The sequence below is a fragment of the Sinocyclocheilus anshuiensis genome, unplaced genomic scaffold (assembly GCF_001515605.1).
Source record: "Sinocyclocheilus anshuiensis isolate Anshui unplaced genomic scaffold, SAMN03320099.WGS_v1.1 scaffold101, whole genome shotgun sequence".
Classification (NCBI taxonomy): domain Eukaryota; kingdom Metazoa; phylum Chordata; class Actinopteri; order Cypriniformes; family Cyprinidae; genus Sinocyclocheilus; species Sinocyclocheilus anshuiensis.
In genome coordinates, this window is record NW_015540892.1 from 2,497,589 (window position 1) to 2,517,839 (window position 20,251).

Below are 20,251 nucleotides of genomic sequence, written 5' to 3' on the forward strand. Positions count from 1 at the left end.
TTTTCTATGTCTATGTCCGTGTTTTCTCCCAGGAGGTAATGTTCTTTTTCCACACCCCTCGTTGTCTTTCTAACACATACTCACCCGCAGTCAGCAGAGGGACACTCTGTGTCTCTCCTTGTCGCTGCGAAGAACTGCCGTTTTTACCCGCCGCAACCTGACGGCGACTAAACATTATGGATAGCTTTTGATAAATGATTTGAATTGATCAAGAAGCTAAAGAAACGACTACCACGTGGTTGCTGCGGGTTAAGGCGGTAAGATGGGCAGCGAATTGTATGTTGGATGTCTCTGGCATTGCCTGCACTAACCCCCGTCTCATTTGTTTTGTCCTGTTTGTCCTCATCACCAAGAAATGTCAAGAAAAGACGATATGACCCTAACGCCAGTGCCATCTAAAGAGGCTAAGAAAACTGCATCCTTGCCTAGTGTGCCCCTGGGTTCCGTCAGAACCCACCGGACTGTACCCTCTCCTGCTGCTGACGCCGCTGCCGTTACTTGAATATAAAAGGACAGAAAGCGAGAGAAGAAAGGGAACGAACGGTCGAACATTTTTCATTTGAAGTCACGTAGAACTGCTTCTCTAGCGCTGCCCCCGTTCCTTTGCCCCTCTGGCCCTGAGCATTCACACTGAGCCGTTTAGCAACCCTGATAACTGGTAGTGGATGGTACCACTCATCGTGGCATGACTTCACGTTTACACGCCACGACCTCCGGTTCCGACCCAGGCATGACCAGCTTCAGCTGTGGACCTCACATGGCAGAGGAGGGATGCAAGACAAACATATTGTTAATTAAAAAAAGAAGAATGATTTAAGTTCCAGTAGGTTGGTAACACATCCATGTGTGTGTAAATGACCACGTCCTAAGAGAGGGACCCATATCAGACAGACATTTCAAGGCATAACTTTAACGTTTTTTTGTTATTTCAGCATGTTATAATTGCAGGCATTTTCTGTAGTATTAATGAAACAAATAAACCCAAACAAAAAAGTAAAAAAAATCAATCCATTTGGCCAGCAGCGTATACTGCTGCATGAGGAAATCACCACTGTTATATATATGCCTAATGACGTCAATTACTGTTCCCCTTGAAAAAAAACAAAAAAAAAATTTTAAACTGACTGGGCCATGTAGGTCTGCCCTGACCTGAATGCCATCACTGGTCAATCAGAGAGCTGCATGATGTAACTGGACTGGGGGCGGAGCCCACACAGCCTGCTGCGCTTTTCAAGGTATCTGCATGTCAAAGGAAAAACAGTTAACATTTACTTACTATGCAAAGGGGAAACGTTGCACAAACCCTACGGTTTGGTAAATAATTTTCAACTGAGACTAACAATGAAATCGATCTCAAGCTAGCTGATAATTAATAAGGCAGTCTTTTATGTGCTTGGCCATCTATGTTTGACATTATAATAAGCTTCTGATTACTTAAAATTAATGTTTCTATGAAAATCTCAGCTTCTGAAAATGAAAATGTCATTGTCAGCTGTGTGGGACAGCATAATTGAGGCACTTGTGATATTAAAATGATATTATTATAGTAGAGAGCTGTTTCAGTAGAGAGAGCTCTAGTTTGGGGCTATGCCACTGGAATAAGAGCAGAAAGAGAGGGTGTTTTCTATACCATAATTGATCTACACCATCAGGTTTTTGAACTCATCTTCTAAACCCTGAGCCCTTTTACAGCCATCATGTTCCCATGGAAGCATTGCCAAAACTACAAATAATGATAATAAAGAACTTGACAAAAAATTTCAACTTTGAGATCTTTTTTTTTTTTTTTTACATCAAACACATCATCAGTTCAGAAGTCTTTCTTTTAGTACGTTCAGTTTGTCCTTTTTATTGGTAGACTTTGCATTCACACTGAAATTTAAAAACACTCCATATTCAAATTTTTTTCAGAACCTGTAACAAATTTATGGTGTACTGAAAACAAATATTAATGTTTATTTATTGTCGAACAGACTGTTATAAAATAACATCCGAAATGTCTAGTATTCAAAAATCAATAAAAAAGCATATAAATTCGCTATAAAATCACATAGGCATGAATGATATAATTTATTGCTCGATATTAGATTTTCTAAATTTAATGGTAATGGTATCAGTGTCCAATATTGACCTATATTAGTTTTCCCTACATATAAATAGTGGAATAAATCTTGGAACCTATTTATTTTTAGATTTCATTAATTGTGAATTGTCAACCATCAGTCCACTGTGAGCATCTGCTGTTATGATTAACCTTGCGATGGAATGAGAGATGGAAATTGGCTTGTATTGTTTGCAGGTAAGGGAAAGTTATTTTGGCTGCCATCATGCCAAACTGGTGGTTCTCACAGAAGTGACGAGATGAGAAACAGAATCTCTCACTCCCTCTGCTGCCGTCATTAGCTTTTCTTTCTGCAGACTGACCGACCCTGATGGAGAGAAAACAAAAATCGGCCACAAAAATATATATTTATTTTATATTATTTTTACTGAATATTTAAAATAACTTAACATACCTTAAAAGCATTTGCTGCATTTTGGATATGTAACTAATTATAGACAATGCTACAAAGTATTAGAAAAATTACGGCACAAACCTGTGGCTGTATATAGAGAAAGCTCATTTCGAAGTCGCTGTACAAGCTCACAAAGTTCCTCTTCTTCATCCATCTCTGAGTCATCTGAGTCTGAGTGCTCTTCCAGAGCTAAATCAGACATGGATCGATGAAGTAAAGAAAGAGCTTGTGTTTTATGCAGTAGCTCCTCCTCTTCCTCCTGTAGCCCCTCCTCCTCAACTTCCTCTTGCTGCCTTGAAGCTGTATGGACATCCTCTTTGTCATCCAGATTTGTGGAGATGTCTTCTGATACCTCATAAAGAGTCTCCTCCTCATCCACTTCTATTCTTCCTTCCTGATATGCTTCCCTCCCCTCCTGAACCTGCTCTTCTCCACTGGAGCTGTCTTGAGGTTTTAAACACCCAGGTTGAGTCCAGTCGTTTTCACTAATGCTGTCATCATGTTCTGGTTGAAGGTCTGAAAGGTCAATTCTGAGCTGATCTCTGTCCCTCACACACATCTGTGACAATGAAAAAAAACAATGAAAAGAACCTGTTATATGTTCCTTGTCATCTCTTGAATCTGCTTAAAAATTCAATCCAGTTGGATAACAGTTTTAACATCAACCAATAAACCTAATGTTATATTTGTCATATTTAAATGAAACGTAAATTAAATGCACGAAATGAATTCGATTATTCAAATAAAATGTATATTTTTAAACATCCATTTATATTACAAAATTATATTAAATTCAGCATAAATGTGCATTAATTTATTCAGTTAAAAATGGTTAACATAAAATATGGCTAGCTGTGGAACAAGCAATATGTAATTAGTTCAAATGGGAAATGAGATTGAAACAAATTGGATGTAAGCCTAGCCTATTGATGATACATATATGAAACCTGGTTATTGTGCATAAACTGAATGTGTTCTAAATATATTTAAAACCCATTCAGTTTATTAGTACAATTATAGAAATCTTACATGTTTCTTATTTGTTTCTTTATGTATAACTGACAAATATGCATTACATTTAGTTTCTTAGTTCATGTTAAATCTGATGGAAATCATTCAAATACAGAAATCTTAGATTTAGGCCCAGATATTTTTGGACTGCCCTCTTTATGACCCCTCTCACATGTCTGACTCTGTCCAGTTCTTCTTCCAGATGATGGTTATGTTGGTTCAGTGCCTCCATCATGGTCTTCAGCTCAGTACATTTGTCCTCCAGTGAATGATGCTCTGACTGGGCTGCAACTCTCCACACTTGAAACTCTTTCTCCAGGAGCCTGATCATAACATCACAAACACACTGAGGCCCAATACAAAAATACAATTACAAAAACATGGTACACAAGACTACCCTTTTTTTTAATACTCAAAAGATTTATTTTGGGCCCACCATTTATCTCTCTGCAGATCCCTCATGGCCTTCTGAGTAACACTGAGGCCTTTTTGGAGAATAGCTGTTTCTCTCTATAACACCATAAAAGTAAAAAAAATAAACCCAGGGGCATAATTTATTATGTATCATTATGATAATCTATAGAGTGAAATTTTCTTATAGGAACCCCTTGTTGCACTCTATAATGTGAAACGTTGCAGGTAAGTAACCTGAGGAATCTCTGTCTCCTCTGTCTGCAGGCCTTTAGACTCTACTGGAACCACAGCAGGGGTGGCAGTCAGACTTATTTCAGGAGCTTTATGCATGTCTGGATCTGCTACAGACTGCAGCACTGGAGAAGGGGCACTGCAAAGACACATGAAATCATCTATATGCTGTATTTCATCAATGAAAAACACATGGTAAACATGCTAAATGTGTACCTGTATTGCAGCTCTGCACTAGAGCCTGCTCTCAGGGCTCTCTTCCTCTCTGCTTCTCTCCGAGCGTGTCGAGGTACCAAAGCGTGTCGAGCACTAGAGGCCAGTGACGCCATTGACTCCTTCCAGGATGGCTGAACAAAGAATGTATATAACCATAATATATATAGCATAATTAAAAGAGTAGAAGTATTGTCAGTTACTATTTTTGTCATTTCATATTTTAAATAATTAATTAATTATTGACAACACATATTAATATTTCCTGAGAATAGCTTTTGAATACATAATGGTGGTATACTGTATGTGTGGTAAATAGTAAAATGGTTCCTGTGTCCTAGTAACCCAAATGGCTTAAAATAATATATATTTTTTTTATTTAATGAATTTCATTGCATTTGCCTATTCCAGCCTACAGTTCACATCACTCTATCCTGCTATGGATGCATTTATGTTGTTATTAAAATCCTGGCCTATAATGAAAAGCTGCTGAATGTCTAATATTTCAAATTCTATAATATTTCTAAATGAATAAACAGACAAACGCTAAGTCAAGGCATTGAATTAAAAACCCTAGTTAATATATATAAAACATCATATGCTTGTTTGCACACCTGAGTGCAATATTCCAGTACAGGATGAGAGGGCTTGTGTTTCCTGCTGCGTCTCTCAGTCAGAAAGCAACTTTGGCACAGGTGTACGTTCAGGCATTTCAAACAGCGATACCTATGGACAGGTCATACCATTATCATCTACCAGACAGCATGCATGTCAACCCCAATACAAACATACAGTAGCAGTATTATTTTATGTTATATAATTTAATATGTTTTCATTTTAGCTTTATTTTCAGTAATTATGTTTTTTTTGTCATTTATGTTTCTTTTATTCATTATTTCAGTTTTAGCTAGTTTTATTCATATTACAAACACTTTTCTACACACCGTGTACATGCACACAGCTGTGGGCCAGTGGTACAGCTTAAAACCCCATGAAGTATGTATGGTAATACTATGAAAAAGCATACCTGAGGCCAGTGATAGGAAAGGCTTTACAGGCATGGCAGCGGACTCTGTGCTGTACAGCTTCACTCACTGAAATCCTGTAGAGTGTGGACAGCCATAATAGCAGCCGGGGTTCTGACTGCAGCCAGCCAATAAAATGCTCTTCAGTCACACGTGCACTATTTACCTGAGAGAAAATTGGTATTGTATGTTGCTTTGAATAAAATATTCTGCTAAATCAGGGATTTTCAAACTTTTTGTTGCCACGGACCACAAAATAGGATGGTCCTCTTGTTGTTTTAATGTTTTTAGAAGAAGTATCTTATGCTCACCAAGGCTGCATTTATTTTCATCATAAATACAGTAAAAACAGTCATTAGTTATTGGAAAAATATACTATACCCCATTAAAGCAAGAGCACACTGCAGCTTCAGCTTGACCAAAAACATGGTTTTCCTGAACCATTGCTGGAACCTTAACCAGACCATTTTTAGTTAGAAATTTGCTAGTATGTGTTAGAAGTGGGTCTAATTCATTGGATTGTTTCTCTCACCTGGCTGAGGTCTTCCAGCAGGATTTTGAGTGCACTTCGACTGATAGAGCCCCTGTCACTCTCCTGATTCCCACTGTAGCTCTCAGCCAGTCGGAACAGACCTGCAAATGAGACAAACACAGACTCTAAACAATGTTGCCATGATCCTAGCAACATTATTTCATCCTGAAAGATATAGAAATTAAGTGAATGTGGAACAGACCTCTCTGTTTAGCCGAGAGAGTGTCTCCACAGAGGGCGATCAGCGTGGCCTCCACTGACCTGAGCAGAATAACACCAGTTTGCTCTCTAAAAGAAAGCAGAAAGTTTAAAGTGCACATGCATAAATACAAAAACAGACCATACAATGTCGAATCAACAGAGTTATCTTTCACCTGTCAAACAGTTTAAAGAGAAGCCTGGTGGTTTGATCTGTGGCTTCAGGAACCGCCTCATCAGGAAGCTCATGTGAAATGCTCTGGAATAGCTCTTCTAGATGCTGCTGTACATCTTCTTGAGCAAGACTAATCACTGGTTCCCCAGAACTGCACAAAGTATTTAGAACTGGGCGCAAATCCGGCAGTGACACCAGGTGCACTGAAGATTGAAATGAAAGACTCACTATGAGATGAAAATTGCAGGTGGGTGAGGTAATATAATGCTAATGCATCCAGCTGTATTTCACGTAAAAAATAAACATGGAAAAACTCACTCTGGCATAGTTTTTGTAGCGTGCGAAGCTTTAGAGCAGCTCGATACACTGCGGAACGAACTTCATGTAGACATTCTATGGGAGAAATACGTGAAATGACACATGAAAAGACCACAAAAGAGAAGACTAACAATAACTGCATTCACTGCAAAACACAACTTGTTTCAAGAAATTGATGGGATCTTTTTCGATAAATGTAGGCTATTTTGAAAATAAAAATAGAGTTGCGTTGACCTGAATTTGTGCTAATTTCATTGTAAACACACACTCAATATAATTAATAAATGTCTTATTATCTACAAACCCTCTCCAGCAGCCAATACTGCTTTTTACACAAACATTTTTGCCATTTTCAGTCTTTTATTAATGCAAAGAGGGATCAAACTTACCAGTGCTATCCAAATCCATAACAGTCCACTGCTCAATAAGCCGCAAGTTTATTTCTAGACAACTGGGAAAACAAATAAATAGGCTAATTACACTTTTATTTACATTTTAGAGTTATTGTAAATGCTGTTTAGTACACTCTTATTTACATTTTTGTTTTAAATACTGTTTACAATTCCAGTAAATAAAGTATTAAAAAAAAAAGTTAAGTTGTTACTGTTTCATTGACTATTTACAGCGGTCGACGTCGACCCAGCAGAAGACTTGGCAACCTTGAATATCTGGCAACCCCACACTCATTGATCTAGGCGCTGCCACGCGATTTTCGAGGGAAAACATCATATGATAAAACGGTGGGTGATTTACATGTAAAATTGTAAATGTAACAGTATTTATTAACAACAACAACATATCTAAAAGCGTCTATGCTACTATTACTGCACATTAGGTAGGCTGCGATATGTATAATTGTATATATAGTGCAAATAAGTTAGCTACAGCTACAGTTTCTCCGTGTTCAAAGTAGCCTAATAACGTTACAGGAAAGCGAAAGCAAAAAAATAGTTGAGAAACTGCTCTATAAACGCATTTTATTTTATCCGGTTCGTCAGAGAATCGTAAATCGATCTATGTAATACTCAAGTCATAAACACATAATAGTAAATTGTCAAGTAAGTATTCCATGTCGAACTATTAATAAATCGATTTATAACATAATAGTGAACTTATGGCTCACCTGAATGCTGTAACATGAAATGTTCCTTGTGTGAACATCAAGCTTGTGCAACTTACAAACTTGCGTGCACAAGCTGCCACTTAGCTGGTTTGTATTACTTGGTGTTAATCATGTATGAGCAGAGCTTTTGTTTCACTTAGTCCATGTCAGTACTATTGGCTATTAGCTTATTGACTACTTTTTAACTCTGTATATTATTGTATAGCATGCATCTTTGCTTTGAGGTGAATAAGAACAATTTCACTGTACTGAAGATGGTTTGCGTACAATTATTAACTTACATAGACTAACCTCTCTCTTCTTCTTCTCTCCAGTTCTTCAGGGCTGATTTTAAACTATGGGCGAAAAAGAATCATTTAACAGAATCCGCCAAAATAAAACTTTCCTCTTGGAGACTTTATCTGAAGATCCCGAAATCATCTTGCAGCATGTGCAGCAGGCTAATCTTGTTACTCAACGTGACTACAGGAACCTCTCGGATATTACTAAAAGAGAGGAGAAAGTCATCAACCTACTTGACAAACTCATGGGAAAGGGGGAGGATACTTGTCGCCAGTTCATAGACCTTTTAAGACAGGACTGTATATTGGCATCTTTTCCAAAATTAAAGGATCGTGCCGTTATTGCTTTTCCAGCCATGCCACACACCTCTCCAGTGCAGGAGGTGAAGTTCATATTTGAAAGATTCTACTGTAAATGCGGCAATCAAGTATATTCTGTTCCATTGAGGTGCATATGTGCTTTTATTTCAGGTCTCTCAATACAAAATAGAACAAATTCCACGTGGTATCTGCGTAATCATCAATAATGTAGATTTTGCAACCATGGATGAAAGAAGGGGATCAGATGAGGACCAAAGTTAGTTTTTTTAAACATTTTTGATGTATTTAGGTAGTTAGCATAAGATACTTTAAAGGAGTAGTTCATCCACAAGTTAAAGTTTGCTGATATTTTACACACCCTCAAGCATTCTAAGATATTGATGAGTTTGTTCCTTCGTCAAAACAGATTTGGAGAAATTTAGCATTACGTCACTTGTGCACCAGCGGATCCTTTGCAGTAAATGGGTGCCTTTGGAACAGCTGATAAAAACACCACAATAATTTATTAAAAACAGCTTTTAGCTTTCACAAGATGTTAATTGATAGACTGGAGTTGTGTGGATTATTGTGATGTTTTTATCAGCTGTTTTTGATCAACAACTCTCATTCTGATGACACTCATTCACTGCAGAGGATCCATTGGTAAGCAAGTGATGTAATCAGGGCCGTTTTTTTTTATTTATCCAGATCTGTTCTGATACAAAGAAACAAACTCATCTACACCTCGGATGGCCTAAAAGTGGGTAAATTTTCATTTTGGGGTGAAATACTCCTTAAACGTATTTACTTTTAGTCATTGTGTGAGGAAAACTTTAAATAATTGGATTCGCTTGAATAATTATAATTATCTGTTTATTTATACTTTTAGAAATAGTTTTAAGAATAATTCAAATTTGTATTCAATTATAAATTATAATATTTGTAATTATTTATAAATATGATTTTTTTAGAATTATTTGTTCAGCTGGATTGATGGAGTTGCTCTTATTCTTTCTTTTAAACCCCAGAGAGTCTTGCCGAAGTGTTCCACTGGCTGGGGTTTAAGGTGGTGGAGCACAGAAATAAAACTGCAGCTGAGATGAAGAATCTCCTCAAGGACGTGGGGAAGACAGTAGATGGAGACTGCTTTGTGTGCTGCATCCTCTCGCATGGCATAAAGGAAGGAGTCTGTGGAACCGATGGTGCTGTTATTTCTGTTGATGAAATACGAGAGCCTTTCAATGGCAATAACTGCCAGAGGCTAGCCGGCAAGCCCAAGCTGTTTGTCATACAAGCATGTCGTGGGAAAAGAAATCAGCAACGTGTGCATGTCCAAGCGGATGCTCCAGATGATGGAGAGTCAGAGATGGAGGAAGATGGTGATGATTTTGATATCACAATCCCGGCTGACACGGATTTCCTTATTGCCAGGTCAACCACTGATGGTCACCTTTCTTATAGAAGGCCAAAAGAGGGCTCCTGGTTTATTCAGTCACTTTGCCGAAATCTAAAGCAGCATTGTCCAACGTAAGTTTGTAACATGCAGTTTTTTTTTTTTTTTTTTTTTTCATTATGATAATTTGAGTAGACAAAGTAGAGAAAACGATAAAGGATTACATGCACAAAATCTATATGCACTATTAAAAAATATTTTTCTAAATTAATTTTTATGTTTCCAGGGGTAAAGACATCCAGACCATCCTGCTTAGTGTGAATAATGAGGTTAGTAGTCAGGGAATCAGGAGCAAACAGATGCCCGTCCAAGAAGTCGCCATGAGGAAGATGCTGGTCCTACTGCCAGTGTGAACCACTGAAAGCTCCTACAGCATACAGCATTGTTTGATATGCGTTATGGTTTTATAGAATAATTTATAAGGCAGTCTATACTTTACTATTACATTCCTGTGTCTTTGTTGATGTTCTTAAAGTTTGTTTTTAAATCAGGAATGGGACTGTTTACTTGAAGGGAATCATGAGCCATTTGAGTTCAATTAGTTTTTAAAAATTTTATAAGTAACTTTTTGATAAAAAAAAATTACTGCATTTTTGCAAACATGTTTTTCACATTTCTATGTACTGTCATTTTAATGTTCTATCTGTATCCAATTCAAATACACTGATCCAGGTATTTTACAATCATCTTTAAATAAGATAATTTAATGCATTTAGAATGAAATGCATTTTGATATTATATTACTCAGTCATCTGCAATGCAACACATAAGCATAAATATGTAGGTTAGGACAACCGAAAATGTATGTATCAAATGTAGGTTTAACAAAAGAGCAGTTATGTCTACAAACTGTAGTTTGTGACTAGTGCTTGAATTAAGCAATATTACATGAAAGTAATTAAAATTCTCTACATACTGTAGATGTGTTTAGACATGTGCCATCAACTGGAATAATTCTGCTTTTGCAGTACTTCCTCCTCAGGATCAGCAAACTACTCTTCCTATAACTGCAATAATAATCTTTTAATTTATCCTAAACAGTAATAAAAATAATAATAAAAAAAACATTCAAATTAACCATTAATTTTTGTCATAGTGTGCTATTGTTATGGTGCTTTATCAGTGCAGTAAGACACAAAGCCTGCTGGTTTTATCCCAACTTGTTTCACAGGGAACAGTTTTCTACCATGCACTGAAATTACACACTAATTGTAACATAAACACACATCTTTATCATGCTGAAATGGATATATATCGTATATACCAATTTTGATGTTATCATAACCGAAACGTGAATATTGGGACCTTTTAAAAGTGTAATTCTCAGGTATTAATTAGATCTTTAAAAGGCATGTCTATAGTGACTACAAATGTTAGTTTTGATTAGTTGTAAAATACTCCATTGGCTAGAATTGCTCTTTTTGAGTGTAACTGATCGACTGGGCAAAAGGTGTATGAACCTAAATAAATCTGAACCTGAAAACTGTTGCATATCCCCTGTTCTGTTTGTAGTGTCTTGTTTTTTTTCGCTGTAGTTTTTCTCAACTTTTAGTTCCTTAATTGTCATCTTGTTTTCTTGTTAGTCTATTGGCCCTGTCTGTACATATAGCCCTAGTGCTTCATATGTTCTTGGTCAGGTCTTGTCCTTCCCAGGATTAGTTTAGTTGCTTTTATTTTGTTCCTGGACTTTCCTTGTATAAAAACAGTAAAATATCAGCAAAAATGTGATTGTCATGAAGAAGAAACTTCCTTCCTTCCTCTATTATTATACACAAACCCCAGCTCGTTCATAAAAGTGTTCTTAAATATGCACGTACAAGCCTATAATAAAAAAAAAACAGTTGAGACCAATTTGTTTTTCACTTTTTAATTACAAACTGATATTTACAATACAGAACTTTTGCAGATATATGCATATTACACAAACCATAAAAAAAAAAAGTCATTGAAATGTTTAAATACAAAAACCTGATACATTACAATGAAATGCACTTGACATTATCCAGTTAAAATAGGCATTTACCAACACATAAATAGGATGGTGTAAGACCAGCATAAAGAGTATGTGCCAAATGTGGCTTCACAAAGCACATTTCCAGAGGCAGGACCAAGAAATGACACGATAATCACTTATAAATGCTCATCGAAAAGAAATACATTTACAAAAAGCAATTTATCACAAGTTTCTGATCTCTTCAAATAATTTAACCTCTAGTATCAAAGCTGTTCTATGCCTTTGTCAGCTTGTTATTTAAATACAGCATCAGTCTGAATAAAACATCAAACCAACCATTATGACCTGTCTTCTAGGGACACAACATAAGGAAACAGATCTCTTCAGTTTAAACAAAACAGAACAGAGCACTATAAAATTTAGATGATAAAAACAATTGGCCATGTCATAAATATTTCCCTATAAAACAATACATGCAAAAACACAGTCCTTCGAGGTGCTGTATCCTCTTTTTTTTTTACTGTACTAAAGCATAAAAATACCATATATTTGCAGATATTTAGGACACATGCCAAGTTCACATGCTAATTTATCTGAAGAACAATGCTACAGCCAGTTATTCCACTTTGACATGTGCGTTCTGTGTCGGAATTTTTGTTGTTGTTGTTATTGTTGTTTTGGTCTTTATGATTCCATCCATTGGCAATTTATCCAACTATATTTTAAAATCCTGGGTTGCCAGTTGGCGGAAAACAATATTGCAGTCTTGCAGCAAACAATCAGGTTCAGTGATCACAGATTCTACCTGACCTAAAAAGCCTCAGCATCCATCTAAAAAGCTCTATGACAAAGAGTCTGGGCGATGGGGTGGGGCGACACATTAGGGCGGAGCAACATGTGAGATGTGATGTCACGTGGACACTTATGTTGCATTCTCGCCATGTCGTAATTACTGTATTTTCAAGATGACAACACGTGACGTTCTTCTTAGAACTGTTCACACTCTTGGACTCGGACCTATCGCACTATCAATGCAAACAAAGCACCTAATGAATCTGAGGTGGTCAGGTGGTACAAGTTGTGGCTCTCAGAAAATGTCCATCTTGTAATCACGGTAATTACGATATGGCATGAACACACCGTTATTTACTATAAAATAGGAACCATTAAAAACTAACAGAACCAATATACAGGTGCATCTCAATAAATTAGAATGTCGTGGAAAAGTTCATTTATTTCAGTAATTCAACTCAAATTGTGAATATAATATTTAATAGCACTTTATACCAAGTAATGCATGTGAAGCATTGGGCAACTTACAACTCCTCTCCATAAACAACAACAAAAAAACGGTTGTGCTTAAAACGTTAAAATCATCCGCTTACTAAAATACAGTGAATTATAAATGAAGAAGCAAATGAATGAAGCGCTAAGGTAAAACAGCTCTATTCAGTCTGAAGAACCCGAAAGTGCCATAACCAAGCCGAACCAAAACTCCATCGGTGACAGAAATGGAGGAAAAAACCTTGGGAGAAACCAGAATCAGTTGGGGGACCAGTTCTCCTCTGGCCAGATGAACCCAGCATGGCGTGATTTAATTTCAGGCTGCAACACAAGTCAGAAATGTGCAGAGGACTCATCTGGCTCCCGTGGTCTGTGCCGATGGCTGTCTAGGTGACAAGGTCTTTGCAGAGGATCTGTCTCTGGGGCCCAGCTGACATTCAGGGCTGTCAAGGTCGTCTCTAGGTGCTTATCCACCATCTGGACTGGATACGGACTGGATCTGGGTGACTGCAGTGACCATCTGATCTGGATATGGACTGGATCTGGGTGGCTACGGTGACCGCAGAATAAGAATGATACAGACTAATCTTTGCGTAAATGCCTTTTTTAATTTTTATTCTTCCATTGACATCAATTCCATGTGATAATATAAATATCTATAAATATATTTATTTATAAATAAATATAAAATTTAAAGTATGATTATGACAATAATCCTGACACGTGTTGTCTAACCTTAATGGAGTAAATAATGTCTATAAAAGTTGATCCCAATGCATCTTTTTCATTATCTACATGAATATTAAAATCGCCAACAATTAAGACTTTATCTGCAGCCACTAACTCTGTTACTCAGACAAAAAAAATAAAAATCAGCAAATTCTTTGATAAAGTTTATATGGTGCCCTGCTGACCTGTATACAGTAGCCAGTACAGATGTCAATAGGGATTTATCATTAACACGTATTACTCTAGAATAGATAATGTTACATAAAGAACCATTACTTCAAACGAATTATACTTGAAACCAGACCTTTGAGAAATACTGAAAACATTGCTATAAATTGTAGCAACACCTCCCCCTTTACCTTTTGGGCACTGCTCATGTTTATAACAGTAATCTTGGAGGGTAAAGTTATGTAATCATCTGGTTTTAGCCAGGTTTCTGTCAAACATAGCACACAAACATCAAACAGGTTATGATCTGTGATCATATCATCTACAAATAGTGCTTTCGTAAAAAAAAAAGCACACACACACACACATTTTAATCTATGAAAGGTATAAATGTACAATGTTTTATTAAAAGGCAAAACAGAGGATCGCTTGAGTATCAACCAACTCTTGTTTATCAATCAGTTATGCTTGAGTATCAATCAGCTCAAGTTTTCACTGCTTACAGGCACCTGTAACTCTATCATAATTATTTAAAAATATATATAAGCATTATTCATGTTACCTTTGTAAATGACTAAAAACTAATATTTAAGCTAAACATATATTTACAATTGTGACAAATTCAGATATGTTAAACAATTTTGATATTCTGTTGATGAAGGACAAAAAACTGCTCACCACACAATTTCTTAAAGCCCTTGAAACCATGATGCTCGTGCAAAAATATTGAATAAAACATGTTAAAACATACTCACAGGTGATAATGACATCCATATTGTTTTCTCTGTTTGGTAAAGAAGCTTCATCTGGATCCCTATATTGCATATTTGTACCGTGCCTAAAACTCCGAAAATAAGAGCTATTCCACTCTTTAATTAATTTTAAATAGACTATACTTAAAAAAAAAATGTAGTACAAAACCTACAATCTCTGATTTTGGGAAAAAGGGACACCGTTTATTTCATTTTCTGTGTCATTTTGGGACACTGTTTTTTAAACTTTAAAGCAATATTACGCTTTTAAATAAATGTATCACATTTAAAACATTCATTTAGGAAAAAGTGAGCAGACTAACATCTCAGATCATCTGGTCTGTAACTCCTCCCTCACCCCTCCCGTCTCTGTAGGGGTTTGAAGTAGTCAGATCCTCAGTTTCACAATGGACAAGGCAACGGTCTGTGAGATTTGTTTATGAATCAACTTTAAATGCATTTTTTGTAAACATTTCATTTGAGGTATGACCATCATCGTTTCATCATTCTACTTCTGCTCTCAAAAAAAGTAAAGCAAATTTAAGGCTTTTTTTAATGTTTTCAGCTAAAAGTAAAAGAAAGCTTTTGCTTTGTCATTATACATCATGTTTGTTTTATTTATTAATAATAAGTATATGTAATATGTATATATATATATATATATATTGTATATGTAAGAAATATAATAAAGTTTTCTATCGGGTTGTGTTTATAGAATATACAGTATAAAAATCATTATGTCTATGTATATGGCGCTTTTCCACTGCGTGGTACAACGCGGCTCGGCACGGCTCAGTACAGCACGGCACGGCTCGGTTTGCGCTTCCACTGCAGTTTAGTACCGCTTTAGAGTGGGCGGGATTATTCACATGTCGTTATAGTTGTGCCGCCTCTACTGCCGCGACTCCTGAAAAACTTTTTCATTCTGCGTCACCCCATCAAGCTCTCGCTGGATCCGCTCCTCTGCTATCAACGAGAGGAACGTCTGTACTTCCTCAACAGACAACGAAACCTTTTGGTTGTTAAAAAAAGGTGCGCTCATTCAAAACAGATGCGTTCGATCCTTCGCTGGCTGTGCTGATTTACCCTGCATTCCATTCGGAAGGGCTCATCCCTATGCCCTAATCCCTTCAAAGGGTTTACCCTCGGGAGTGAGAGCTTCGAAGGGTTGAAGGGTGTAGGGGACCAAACAACTGTTTCTTGAAGAGCCCTTCTGTGTCATCATCACATGCCCACACGGAGGCGCCATCATCATGCAAAGAATCTGCACAAAGGATCATGGGAGCCTGAAGTGTCCATCAGTTGTACCCTTCGAAATCTTTCATTCCGAAGGGCCCTTTGAAGTGGCCAGTTTTGAGCACTTCGGTTTGGAATGACCCTTCAATATGGCAGCCATGATTGTTTTCACTCCGAAGTGCCCCTCAGAGGGCGATATATCCCGTTTGGAACGCACCCTTAAATCTAGTGGTTCTGTTGTGTCTCTGTGTCGCAAGTTCAGTGACGCAGGTAGTGACGATTCTCTCTGGCCAATCAGTGATCAGCAGAGTTTACACGTCACGTTTTGGTAACGGTACGGTTCACTTGGAACCTCAACCGAGGTGGTACTAAAAAAAGTACCAGGTACCAGGTACTGTACCCAGTGGAAAACCCCCCAAAAGTGAACCATACCGAACCGTACCGTTCCGTACCATGCAGTGGAAAAGCGCCATATGTAAAGCCTCCCATAAAACAGGGCAATTTGACATGCCTGGGCATGTCGGGGCCCACAATATCCCTTATGGCTTGACCTGTTAAAATTAAAATGTTTATTCCTTTACTTATTTTGACATTGGTGTTTATAATCGACCGATAACTTTTTCTTACATGACAGACACTTTGAGATTTTATATTTCCACTGATATTATTCATTGAAGAAGCAGTATTTTGAACAATGGCCTCTGTGCTAGCATCCTCTATTAGGAAGTGTCACAGCATGCACACCGTGGATGGGGATTCCTGATGTCGACGACACGGTTGTGTTTGAAGATGCACATGTGTTGCACATACAAAAACCTATTGTCCTTTTTAAATTGAGCAAAACATTAGGGGTTGCTTCCAATGTGAAACTATTACCCATATCTGATGCTTCTAAGCAGCCCCAACCCTGTCATGTTGCGTGACACACCGTTTTTTGCTGTGTGGTCACACTGCGGTTTTATATTTCAACTTAAACTAAGCACTTTTTTTGTGAAGATTTCATTCACAAGATGGACATCGTTGCACAAGGAAATCTTTTGTCCCGTTCTTGGAAAAATGTAAGATGATTTATATTTATTAAATTAGTTAAACTATAGTAAATGTTTTGCTTTGTTCCAGTCTTTCGTATATTCCAATCTTTTTTATATTAGATTCACCCGATACCTTCTTCCCTCACATGACCGTAGAGTGACCATGAGATGGAATGAGGCAGGATACCCACATGTGGTCAACAGATGTCTCTGAATGTAAAAGGTCAAAAATAAACATGAAAAGTTCAATTTTACCTGTCAAGGTTCAAAATCAATCAGTCCTCATATTACCTCCAGAGGTCATGGGTCAATGACGGAATTCCAGATATACTAAAACCATATGTCATACTGATAGCCGGAGATAATTATAAGGTCACGGGTCAACACTAGAATTCCAAATATGCTAAAACCATATGGCATCTTGACATCTGGAGATTATTATCAGGTCAAAGGTGAACATGACATGCGTGGGTGGTCCAAGGTCAAGGGTGAAAATGTAGTAGATTTTTATTGGTTAAAATATGAATTGTTCGAGTGTAATCATTAGCCCTCAGGGTAAAAGGTCAAAAACGTCAAAGGTCACCAAAAATTTTGACAAGGTTGACTACCGTTGTTATTCAGAAAACAGATGGTTGACATGAAGAAACGTCCTTCCTTCCTCTATTATTATACTACACAGATCTTCATGAAATCTTCAGATCTGAATACCTCAGATCTTTCATGAAAGTGTTCTTAAATATACATGTACATTTGTTCCAACTCAAGCCTAGAGCTGTTTAATCAAAGAGAACCAGTTGAGACCAATTTGTTTTCACTTTTTAATTACAAACTGGCATTTACAATACAGAACTTTTGCAGATATGCGCATATTACACAAACCTTAACAAAAATAATTTTCTGCATGTAAAAAAGTAAGTTTCCGATCACTATCTCTTCAAATAATTTAACCTCTTGTATCAGAGCTGTCCTATGCCTCTGATGATTTGTCATTTTGCATGATTTAGCATCGGTATGAATAAAACATCAAACCAACCATTATGATTCGTCTTCTAGAGACACAACATAAGGAAATAGAGCTCAACAGAACAGAGCACTATAAAATTTCGATCATAATAACAATTATTTTATTAATATTAATAAGAACAAAAATAAAAGAATACATACAAAAACACAGTCCTTAAAGGTGCATTTATGCTTTTTTTTTTGGACCATACTAAAGCATAACAATTCCATGTTTGCAGATATTTAGGAAACATGCTAAGTTTTCATACTCGTTCCTCTGAAGAACAATGCTAGACTATATCCAGTTATACCATTTGAAATGTGCATTCTGTGTCTGAATGTCTGTTTTTCTTTTGGTCTGTATGATACCCAACTATATTTTAACATCCTGGGTTGCCAGTTGGCAAAAAACAAGGCGTATTGCAGCCTTGTAGCAAACAAACTGGGTCAGTGATCAAAGATTCTACCTGACCTAAAAAGCCCGAGCATCCAACTAAAAAGCTCTATAACAAAGCATATTAAAACGTGGATAAATCATCGCATCAGTGTAAGGCCTCGCCTTGTCAATTGCGCTCACTCCTGTTGCATGTCTTCAATCTGACAACCGGTGTGAGCATTGAGTTTGAGGAGGAGGCGTGAGAAACTACTTTGTCCAATATTTTGAATTTAGACTGCAGTACCAATGTCAACTGCTAGCTGTAAATAATACATACTCTAATTTTAAGGATTAAAAGTATATTCGTATTACAAAAGGCACTTTTCCCACAAGGGAGGAAGGGATAGATGGATGCCAGATTGTCATGCCACAGCCAAGCAGGAGCCTCGCTTCATGGGCAGGACCAGTGTTTTGGTTAGAGTGTAGTGAACCTCAGGCATCTGCTTGCAACCCTGAAGGATTTTGGAGCTCACTATTCTATTCACCTCATAAATATGTCCATAAAAATAAAAATAATACATACAAAAACACAGTCCTTATGCAGTTATCCTTTTGTTGACTCTACTAAATCATAAAAATACCATATGTTTTCAGATATTGAGGAAACATTCTAAGTTCTCATACTCGTTTTTTTCTGAAGAACAATTCTATATCCAGTTATACCACTTTGAAATGTGCGTTCTGTGTCTGAATGTCTGTTTTTGTTTTGGTCTGTATGATACCCAACTATATTTTAACATCCGGTGTTACCAGTTGGCAGAAAACAAGGCATACAGAGCGGTGGAACTAAGATATCACTTTGTAGGCGGAAACCCAGAAGCGAGTTAGCATTTTAGCACTTCCGGTTCCATCGTACCAGAGTCAATGGGTTTTTTTAATGGGATTTTGGTTAAATTCCTTAAATAAGGTCCGTGGTTCACACAAGCTCAAGATATTTTCAAGTTTTATTCTACGACATAAAACACACCAGTTACACCCCACTCGTGATTTTTTAAAGCTGTTACGTTTCTTAAAAAAGACGGTTGCTAATGAGTTGCTAAATGGGACTACAGACGCTGTCGGAAACATTAAACGTCATCACGCCGAACAGGAACTCATACTAACCCACTTTTACAGCCTTGTGGTCTTGCAGTTTTTGGATTAGTTTGTTTATCAATTCATAGTGTTTTTTTTTTTTTTCAATTGTAGTGTTTTCTAATTTGTAGTTCAATCAATTGTAGAATAACCAATTAATAGTAATTAATCATACATAATGCCTTTATCACCTGTAGAGACCTGTGTCATGGCAAGATTAAAGTTAATTGTTGACAGAATATTTTAATAAAACTATTTTATGAGAATGTGTCAGTTTTTTACTTATGTATTTTTAAACATTTGAAGATACTGCTTGCTAAAGTGCATTTATTTCTCTCTGGTCAGCTCCCAGTTAAAAAATAGAAAACAAAATAAAATTAAATAAAAAAAAAACAGGAGAAAATATATAAAGAAAACAAACTTGAAAAAATATAGTTACTGTTGAGAAAATAACTTTGCTGATGCTATTGGCCTTAACTGGATCATTTTTTTAAATTATTATTATATTAACCAATAATTTTAAGTGATTGTTCATCTTGTTTAACAGTTTTTTATATATATAAATTCAGTTGAACACATTCAACACGTATAACTAATTATTATAATTTATTCCTCCCTCCCTGACGGCACTTTCCGACACTTGATAGACTTTTGGTGCTTTTCCACTGCGTGGTACGTCTCGGCTCGGCACGGCTCAGTACAGCACGGCACGGTTTGGCTCGCACGGTTTGCGTTTCCACTGCAGTTCAGTACCGCTTTAGAGTGGGCGGGATTATTCACATGTTGTTATAGTTG

At 36.8% G+C, this 20,251-nt stretch overlaps 4 protein-coding genes across 7 annotated transcripts in view; 2 read left to right on the top strand and 2 right to left on the bottom strand.

The window, feature by feature from the left end:
* Positions 1 to 4,235, top strand: part of LOC107688856 (disintegrin and metalloproteinase domain-containing protein 23-like) — a 23,419-nt gene extending 19,184 nt beyond the window's left edge. Inside the window, exon 25 of one of the 3 annotated variants that reach the window (XM_016486670.1) lies at positions 4,206 to 4,235. In XM_016486670.1, the coding sequence (XP_016342156.1) occupies positions 4,206 to 4,213 (8 nt within the window). In that variant the 3' untranslated portion in view covers positions 4,214 to 4,235. Of the gene's footprint in view, positions 1 to 353; positions 1,253 to 4,205 lie in introns of those variants that run through there. The other 2 variants (XM_016486667.1, XM_016486668.1) reach the window with 2 other exon arrangements.
* Positions 1,908 to 7,076, bottom strand: LOC107688861 (dystrotelin-like). Its single transcript, XM_016486679.1, has 14 exons — positions 7,023 to 7,076; positions 6,634 to 6,708; positions 6,317 to 6,518; positions 6,145 to 6,230; positions 5,943 to 6,043; positions 5,792 to 5,863; positions 5,413 to 5,576; positions 5,000 to 5,111; positions 4,389 to 4,519; positions 4,176 to 4,311; positions 3,964 to 4,037; positions 3,700 to 3,850; positions 2,598 to 3,075; positions 1,908 to 2,429 (listed from the first exon to the last, which is right to left on the bottom strand). The coding sequence occupies exons 1-14, from the start codon at positions 7,039 to 7,041 to the stop codon at positions 2,326 to 2,328; spliced, it is 1,905 nt and encodes a 634-aa protein (XP_016342165.1). The 5' UTR covers positions 7,042 to 7,076; the 3' UTR covers positions 1,908 to 2,325.
* Positions 7,077 to 7,302: 226 nt separating this feature from the next.
* Positions 7,303 to 10,299, top strand: LOC107688859 (caspase-8-like). The gene is made up of 5 exons (XM_016486674.1): positions 7,303 to 7,373; positions 8,071 to 8,420; positions 8,509 to 8,614; positions 9,366 to 9,864; positions 10,017 to 10,299. Exons 2-5 carry the CDS (start codon positions 8,094 to 8,096, stop codon positions 10,141 to 10,143), a joined length of 1,059 nt encoding a protein of 352 aa, XP_016342160.1. The 5' UTR covers positions 7,303 to 7,373; positions 8,071 to 8,093; the 3' UTR covers positions 10,144 to 10,299.
* Positions 10,300 to 18,132: 7,833 nt separating this feature from the next.
* The window catches only part of LOC107688860 (caspase-8-like), a 13,768-nt gene continuing 11,649 nt past the window's right edge, over positions 18,133 to 20,251 (bottom strand). For both annotated transcript variants that reach the window (XM_016486677.1, XM_016486676.1), the window contains exon 7: positions 18,133 to 18,867. In XM_016486677.1, the coding sequence (XP_016342163.1) occupies positions 18,745 to 18,867 (123 nt within the window). In that variant the 3' untranslated portion in view covers positions 18,133 to 18,744. The remainder of the gene's footprint in view (positions 18,868 to 20,251) is intronic.

Excerpts from the sequence above, each read along its gene's own strand:
- LOC107688859 (XM_016486674.1), top strand. The coding sequence starts at position 8,094 with ATGGGCGAAAAAGAATCATTTAACAGAATCCGCCAAAATAAAACTTTC. Across the intron at positions 8,421-8,508 it reads ACACCTCTCCAGTGCAGGAG|GTCTCTCAATACAAAATAGA; the intron begins GTGAAGTTCATA and ends CTTTTATTTCAG. Across the intron at positions 9,865-10,016 it reads CTAAAGCAGCATTGTCCAAC|GGGTAAAGACATCCAGACCA; the intron begins GTAAGTTTGTAA and ends TTATGTTTCCAG.
- LOC107688861 (XM_016486679.1), bottom strand. Across the intron at positions 5,864-5,942 it reads TGCTGGAAGACCTCAGCCAG|GTTCCAGCAATGGTTCAGGA; the intron begins GTGAGAGAAACA and ends GGTCTGGTTAAG. Across the intron at positions 4,038-4,175 it reads AGGAGACAGAGATTCCTCAG|AGAGAAACAGCTATTCTCCA; the intron begins GTTACTTACCTG and ends ATGGTGTTATAG.